This window comes from Monoraphidium neglectum (assembly GCF_000611645.1).
Source record: "Monoraphidium neglectum strain SAG 48.87 unplaced genomic scaffold scaffold02772, whole genome shotgun sequence".
Classification (NCBI taxonomy): domain Eukaryota; kingdom Viridiplantae; phylum Chlorophyta; class Chlorophyceae; order Sphaeropleales; family Selenastraceae; genus Monoraphidium; species Monoraphidium neglectum.
Genome location: NW_014010856.1, coordinates 1 through 8139, shown reverse-complemented (window position 1 = coordinate 8139; position 8139 = coordinate 1). Strand labels below are relative to the sequence as shown.

General features: G+C 64.8%; 2 protein-coding genes across 2 annotated transcripts; both read left to right on the top strand.

Moving 5' to 3' along the window:
• Positions 1–1085: 1085 nt before the first annotated feature.
• MNEG_11502 (hypothetical protein) lies at positions 1086–4429 on the top strand (the record flags this gene model as incomplete). Its single annotated transcript, XM_014040027.1, has 7 exons — positions 1086–1088; positions 1195–1474; positions 1732–1874; positions 2185–2508; positions 2749–3234; positions 3530–3568; positions 3767–4429. The coding sequence occupies 7 exons, from the start codon at positions 1086–1088 to the stop codon at positions 4427–4429; spliced, it is 1938 nt and encodes a 645-aa protein (XP_013895481.1).
• A 1671-nt stretch (positions 4430–6100) lies between these two features.
• Positions 6101–7836, top strand: MNEG_11501 (hypothetical protein; the record flags this gene model as incomplete). Its single annotated transcript, XM_014040026.1, has 6 exons — positions 6101–6227; positions 6379–6658; positions 6862–6924; positions 7265–7376; positions 7583–7744; positions 7828–7836. 6 exons carry the CDS (start codon positions 6101–6103, stop codon positions 7834–7836), a joined length of 753 nt encoding a protein of 250 aa, XP_013895480.1.
• Between the last annotated feature and the right edge of the window lie 303 nt (positions 7837–8139).

Here is an 8139-nt window from a genome sequence, read left to right as displayed (position 1 = left end):
CCCTGCCACATGCGGCACACCACGATTAGAGCCAAGCGGCAAACAGCGTGAGCTGTCAACTTGGTGGGTGTGGAGCGTGTGGGAGATGCCGCAGCTGGAGCGGCACATGCCCTGCCAAACTGTTATGCCTGCATCAGCCGCTTATCTTCTCAGGATTCGGGTAACCACGTCAGGGCGCTGGCAACCGTGCCACTGGGTAGGAGCTTCCTCACAACACGTCCTTGGGCGCAATGATGGCGGTTGCCAGCTTGAGGGCGGGGCGACGATGAGCGAGAGGAGCTCTACTGTGGCGTTTACTCGCATGCAGCTGTGTCGGGATGCTGCATGGCACTCACTGCATGCATCGGGCCGCCATGTGGTGCACCAAGCAGCAGCACGACAGCGCAGACAGATTAGAGCCATGTCCCCCCTGGCAGACATCCGCGCAGATTGTTGAGGATACTGACAGCTCACCATGACCATATTGGAACCATTTGTAGGCGCTTTAGCCTGGGTGCTGTTTACAGGGTCCGCCGTGGAGTCAACCAGCATTATGCGTATGTGAGGTGCGCAAACATGATAGAATGTATCAAATAATAGATCGATTATACGCGAGTGCGTTATTGAAGCAGCATGATGTGTTTTCTGCAAGCTCAGCATCACTGCTGGTGCAACTTCCTCTGTATGCAATCCGCACATACCCAGAAATATTCAGAATATATGGAAACACACAAAAAAATTGCTTCCATCACACTAAAAACTTTCCGGCCCCTCGCGGAGCCGAGTTGACGGATTGACCTTTGAAAGAAAGAAACCCAGCGCCACACATCCATGGCGCTCGTGCGCATTTGGAAGCTTGTAGAAGGCCAGATTGCTTGGCACTGGACAGGGCGGGTGCGTCTGCGCCTAGGCGCATGTCTGGGGGGCAGCGCGCGCGTCTGCACCGTCAGGTCAATCGCCGAGCTGCAGAATTTCCACAACCCTAAGTGGACCGTCACCAGACCCCTCAGCGTGAGTGAAACCTATCAGGGGGGGCCAGGTCGCCCATCTCCGACGCATGTCGGAGGGGTGTCACAGACGTACACGCGTGCAGGCGTGGGTGCATTATGGTAAGCGTGCAGCAGCTTCGTCGGCACGCGCGACCCAGGCCGTCTCCCTGCTGCGGCCGTCAGCCAAGCCATGGGCCTCCCCGTGACGTGCCCCCCTTTGCCCCAGGTGTATGGTCCGGACGACGTGATCAAGAAGGTCCCTGAGGCGGACCTGGTGCCAGTGGACCGCGATGGCGTTGCAGGGGAGCCGCAGCCTGCGGCTGAGCACGCTGCCGAGTTACGGCTTGCCCTCAAGACGCTCGTCGACCTCATGAATGATGCTGAGGTGGCAGGCCTCAGGTTTGGGGAGATCGTGGAGGTCTGCTTCTCCCCGGAGCTGGGCACAGCCGTCCTGTGCATGGTGGCGGAGGAGATCAAGGGCGGCAAGCTCAGGGTGCTGACCATCGGTAGGCAGCAGGGCGCGCCCTTCTACACGGCTTGACACAATTCAAGGCGCTGGCTGCCTGTGCGCGCTGCAAAATGCGTTTGGAGCACCTTGCTGCACGCATTATTGCTACCCCGCCCGCCCCCAGACTGCGCACGACCACCGTGCCGAGCCCGAGTTCACGCCAGCACGCCCGCACGCTCTCCTCCGCACCAACAGCAACCACACCCCACCACTTGTGGCACCTCAACGCTCGTGTATACGTGCACCCACCCGCAGAGGGCCTCACCCTTTATACAGTGGACCCGCAGGCGGACGTGTTTGCGCACGCGGCAGTGTTTGACCCTGCGGCCGGCCGGTGGCGCCGCGCGACCGCGATTGAGCTGTCTGCCGCCTTTGGCCCATGGCGCGACGTTCTGTGGGTGAGCAATCGGGCCTGCCTGTGGAGGCGCTGACGCACGGTCCACCTATTCTTGAAGCTCGACACATGGGGCGACGAATGGGGCGGGCAAGGGGGGGCTGAGAGAGCTTGAGAGGGAGAGGGAGAGGGGCGGCTGAGGGAGCTACAGATGGAGAGGGGAGCGCAATGCATGCGTGTAGTGCATTTGCGACACCGCCTTGGCCACATATTGCTTGCCTGTGGGCTTACACAGCTTCGGCCGGCAGCCGTGCATGTTACGCCGCCACTTGATCTCAACATCACACATTGATGCCTTGCCCCAATACCCGCAGCGGCTGCTGACCAGGGCCCCACCGAGCGGCTGCAGCGACGCGGACGTCGACTTTCAGGCACAGCTCCCTGCGGGCGTGGTCGTCAGCGTGCGCCGCAAGGTGATGCGCCTGGTGGAGGCAAAAGTGCAGGTCCCCGTCAACCTGCTGCGCCAGCTCGACGAGTCTGGCAGGTGCCGCAGCACGGCCACCCACGAGCTGGTTGTGGGGCGCTACGAGAAGCCCGTCGAGGCACTGCTTGCGGCGCAGACGCTGGCCGGGTCGTTTGAGAGGCTGCTGTTCCCCTACGACGTGCCGCCTTTTTCGAGCGAAGACATGGCTGAGGAGGTGGGCGCGCAATTCGCCCCGCACTGAAGCAGCAACAAAGCGCACTGCTGACATCTTTGACGTCAAAAGCACGTGCGGACTTGGCCCTGCTCACAACCTTATGCTGCTTTCCCTTGACTGCAGCAAGACCAGCATGTGATGTATGGGCCCACACACAAGGGCGGCCCAGCAAACGCATGTATACACCTTGACTTTTCTAACCTTACGCGCACCAATTATGGGTGCCGTCATCCTTGCCAGATGGCCTCCGCCTGCTCGCTCGACTACGCCAGCATCCGCAACGGCGTCTTGACCACCCCCACCGTGGCCGCTGCCCTCCGCGACGCCGCGGCGGCCCGGGCAAAGGCGGCACAAATCAGGCAGAGTGCGTGTGGAGCTGACGGCAGCAGGTCGGAGGGGAGCAGCGGGGAGGTGGCGGGTGAGGGCGACAGCAGCAGCGAGGAGGACAGCTTCGAGGACGAGGAGCAGCAGCAGCAGCGGCAGCGGCGGCAGCCGCAGCAGCAGCAGCAGCGGCGGCAGCCGCAGCAGCAGCAGCAGCAGCAGCAGCAGCAGCAGCAGCAGCAGCAGCAGCAGCAGCAGCAGCAGCAGCAGCAGCAGCAGCAGCAGCAGCGCGACGAGGAGCAGGACGGCGAGGAGGATGAGCAGCCCAAGGCGAAGCTGGCGCGCCACAATGACGAGGACGACGGCAAGCCGCGGCGCGCTCAGCCACGCACGAGAGGTCGCCTGGTGAGGGTCAGGGGATTAGGATTAGGATTAGTATTGCTACAGCGTCCCGCGGTCGCCCGCTCCTGGAGCCATCCAGGCTCATGGGATTTTGCAGTACAGCACCAGCGTTGTGTGACTGAGACTCAGGTGGCTACCGTGCGCCGTTGAAAGCAGGCGTGCACGAAGGCCCAGCACGTTTGCAGGGACGGGCCCGCGCTTCTTTGCGATATATGCAAGTGCCTGGGCCATTTTGCCTCTCCTGACCATCTGCTGATTTTGGCAAACTGCTGACCATGCGACCGCTTTGTGCTCGCAGGATGTTGGATTGGAGGGGGAGGAGCTTCCCGCAGGCCCGGTGCGTGGAGGCGCCGAAAATCGGGGGCAGCTACGGGCCGGAAATTTGTTTTACTTCCCAGCTGATGCCGTGGAGAGGACGTGCGCGTATGTATGAGCGCGGCTGTCCTACTGTCGGTCGTGGTCAAAGCACGCATGCACGAATGTGGCACTGCCCCGACCCTCCTCGTCTTGCCTCCCCTCCCACTGGCTTGCTTAGGACGACTTCAAGATGTTTGTTGACGTGGCCTGCTCCGCTGAGGAGGGGCGCATCGTCCGCAACGGGCCTGCACCTGTGCCCGGCGCCAGCACAGGCGGCCTGCGCGGCGGCGAGCCGCTGGTGCGTGGCGGCATGCCGCCGCCGTTCGCTCTGCCAAGCAGCCGGGCCAGCTGCGCTGACTTTGACGGCCACGGCAGGGGAAGCCTGCCCGGCGGCCCCGCCCCCCTCAGCGCTGACGCCCTGGCGAGCGCCACGCTGGCGGCTGTGCTTGCGCGGGGCCCGCCAGGCGGCGTGGGAGGCGCCTTTGGCGGCTTCGGCGGCGGTGGCGACTACGCCGGCCCTCGCGCGGCGGCACCAGCGGGCGGCTACGCCGGCGGTGCAGCGGCGGTACCAGGCGGCGGCGGCGCGGGCGGTGCGGCGGCGGGCATGCGGGACGACCTTGCTGGCGACCCGGCGAGGGCGGCGCTGCTCGCGTTCCTGCGGGAGCACGGGGATGCGGAGGAGCTGGTTGACGTGCTGCTTCACCAGCGCCTGAGGCCCGCCGTCATCCTGCGGGGCCTGCCGGACGACGCCTGGGCGGGGCTGTTGGCGCAAGTGTCCACTTTGGGGGAGCGGATGGCGTTCCGCAACTTGCGGGAGGCGCTGGGGCTGCCCGTTATGTAGGCTGGGCCCGCGGCGGCCGGGAGGCAGGGGAACGAACGGGCACAGACGAGCATTGGAAACCAGAGGTGTACGGGGACATTTGCAAATCCTCACGTACCCTTCATGTACCCCACACGAACCCTTTCCGCTGCTGGGTGCTGGTGTGAGCAACGGGGAGCACGGTGAAACACGCTACTGGTTGAGGCGAGGCTTTGTTTGCGCGCTATCCTGCGACGGCATGCTCCAGCCCGTCAACCACCACACGTCTCTGTCCTGACGGCCCACAAGTCGCGCCACACATGCGCACAAGAAATGCACGCCCTGGGCCCGCCTGATGGACAGCAGCTGCATCCCTTGTCATTGCGCATTTCACGCACTGCGCCGCACGAACCAAATCCGACGGACTTGCTGGCCGCTACCTGTGCTCGCTGCGGTGTCTGGGTCGAGGAAGTGTCGATTTGTCGAAATGCCCTCCTCGGGTTGTTACAGGCGTGCACATCGCGCCCAGAAAGCCTCGTGCGTGCATGCTGAAACATGCATTCCATTGGGGCATTGCCAGCAACAGGTCCGGTCCCAGCCGGCCAAGCACAGGGCAAGCACCTGCTGTAACACCTTGCAACCGTGGTGTGGCATGGCACAGTCCGCTCCCTGCAAACAGCGTACCGACGTCAAGCAGGATGTGCTGCGAATCCTCGACAGCTTCGTACCCCGCTGTTCAGTCGTGCATGCATTTGCCTGACCTCAGCTCACCCACCCTAGCCGCATCGCCGGTCTCCGCATATCGCCTCAGCCAACGCCGCAACCCACTCTGCAACCCCTCATCAAGTACCTCGCACAGCAAAGCACTTGTGGCAGGCCGCCCACCCGCCCTTGCTGCAGCACGCCACCCGCCATCCAGCTGCTGTCCCTGCCAACCGGCTCCGTCGGCCGTGTTGGCTAGTGCGTGCCCGGTGTGCTCGCTCAGTCAGCAGCAGCTGCAGAAGCTAGGTCGGCAACTTGCCTTCAATACGGCTTCCTGCAGGTAAGCGTGGGAACCCCTTCCCCAATGCCGTTGCTGCTGCTGCTGCTGCTGCTGCTGCTGCTGCTGCTGCTGCTGCTGCTGCTGCTGCTTATGCCAGCCCTACCCCTAGCCGTCGGCGCCACACACTGGGTCGCCCGCCGGCTGCTTGCTCGTGCTGCCGCCGCACTCGCCCGTCCCACACTGTTGCGCCGTGATGGTGCTGGCTGGGACACTGGCATGGACAAGGCACCTGCAACTGATGTTGGCGCTCCACATCTTGTCGGGGGCAGGATACAGCACGCACGCGGTCACTGGGGTCTGCAACCCGCAACAGGCTGAAGCAAGTCCCATCGCAGTGCCGCAACGGCAGGTGCTTTATTTGACCGCACATGCCCGCCACGACACCCCGGCCGCCTCATCAAGGCCAGTATCGGGAAGCCCGCATGAGAGTGTTCGCTTCTCATGCCGCGCATGCCGCCTCGGGAGCGGAGCCACTCCCCGGGGTGGCTCATGGGGATGGGCAGCAGCGGGCAGCAGAGTGGGCATTGTCACCCGGGTGTCCCAAGCAGCCAGGGGAAACAGGTGCGCAGTCCTTTGTGGTGCCCTCTTCAATTGAGTCGTGTCGACTATATCAGACACGAACACGGGACACAGTCCCTACAGGGTGCACGAGGTGCGCCCGGTCAGCCACGATGAGCAACCCTTTTGAGTTGCTTCAGGCGGATGAGAATGAGGATCCGGAGGTGATCGCGGCCGCTATCCCCGCGGTGGCGAAGGCCGCCGCGCCAGCCAAGCCTGCTGCCAAGGAGGCCCCCAAGGGTGAGTCTCTCGGCCAATGGCGGGTACCAGACCTGACTCTTGTGTGTGACAATCCATATGCAATGAGTGCAAGCCGTTTGCGCGGGCAACGCTGCCTCAAGGGGCCGGAACGCGGACTCACCCGCCTCCGCCGCCCCGTCTGCCCTCACAGCTGCGGTCCCTGCCCCCCGGGATGCTGCCAAGACCGATGCGGGTCGTGGGCGTGGCCCTGGGCGTGGTGATGCGCGTGGCAGGGGCCGTGGCAGGGGTCCCGAGCGCGGAGATCGCACCGAGGAGGATGCCGGCGGTGATGTGGACAGGTCCGGCCGCGGCCGCGGCGAGCAGCGTCTGAGGAGCGAGGGCCGGGGCCGTGGTGGCCGTGGTGGGCGCGGCAGCTATGGCGAGAGGCCGCCCAAGCGCGAGTTCGACCGCCACGACGGCACTGGCAGGGGGTGAGCCTTTTGCGAAACCACGATGGTATCGGCACCTCTGTCTTGATGCTGACTTGCAGGATCTGGAGGCTGTCGGGTGCTGCGGCTGCACCTCTGCGGCGGCCCTTGCTGATCTGGCCGCCGCGGACGCGCCTGTCCTTGTCAGACTCCTGCGCTCACCTCTTCCGCCCTCGCGGCTGGTGCATATTCTGAACAATGCGTAGGAATGAGACCGAGAAGCGCGGCGGCGGTGGCAGGGGCAACTGGGGCACCGACCGCGATGCCACGTGCGTGCCTCTGGGGCCGTGCGCGGGCACTGGAACGCAGCCCGTGTGGCAGCAGCGGCAGCGAGGCGCGGGCGCAAGTGCGGCAGCTGCAGTGGCAGTAGCTGGTGCAGCCGCAGGCGCTGGCGCAGCAGCATGCACATTTTTGCGGCTTGCCCGTTTCGATGTCTTGGCAACGGTGCACGTGACCAATGGTGCACGTGACCACTAGTTTTGCCCCGTGGCAACTCGTGGACAGGTGTACACTTCGCAGCCGTGCTCTCTCAGGCACCTGTTGGCGCAACCACGCTGCAGTTTCCCGCCACCTCACCCCGCCCTCAACACCCCCACTCCTCCCCTGCAGCGAGGCGGCCGTCGAGGAGGCGCCCGCTGCTGAGGAGGCGGCCAAGGCCGAGGGCGAGGAGGGCGCCGCCCCCGAGGCCGAGGAGGCCGCCCCCGCTGAGCCCGAGGTCAAGGTGCGGCAGGCCGGCTGCTCACCCAAGATAGGCGCCAGCTGCAGCGGCTCAGTGCGCCCCCGCAAGCGAGGCATGGCCAACTTATACGGTTCCTGGTGCTTGGTCTTGCACACAGCAGGGGCCGAGAAATAGCACTTTTCGAACCCGGTTGCACCCCACCATTCTCACCTCAACCCCCACCCCCACCCATCTTGAACCACCCCCAGGAGATGAGCCTTGAGGAGTACGAGGCGCTGGTGGCGGAGAAGAAGGCGGCCCTCAACAAGGCGCGCGGGGAGCGCAAGGTGGACGCCAGCGAGTTCAGCGGCCTCAAGGCCGTCACCAAGCCCGAGGAGGAGGTGCTGCAGATCAACGCCAAGGAGAAGAAGGTGGGGAGGAGGGGGCGGGGAGGGTGTGTGTGTGTTGATTGCATATGCGACAGCGAGCGTGTGCGGTCTCTGTGAACGTGAAGTGTTGGTAGTGTTGGCAAGAAAGGTGCCAGGCTCGGAGTGTCGTGGCTCTAGACGCCGTGTTTTGGCCCCCTGGAGCGCGCCTCGTGTGCTCGCTGCGCAATGCAGAACGGCGCCTGTGGAGGGCTCTGCCGCCGCCACGACCTGCTTGAGCGCCTCACGATTGCATTCGCGCGTCCGCCCCCCGTTCTGTCGGTCCAGGTGCGCAGCAAGGAGCTGAAGGAGCGGGAGACGGTGCAGACCGGCTTCAGGATCGAGGCCGGCGAGGCCGCGCCCCGCGAGTTCGGCCGCGGCGGCCGCGGCGCGCGCGGCGG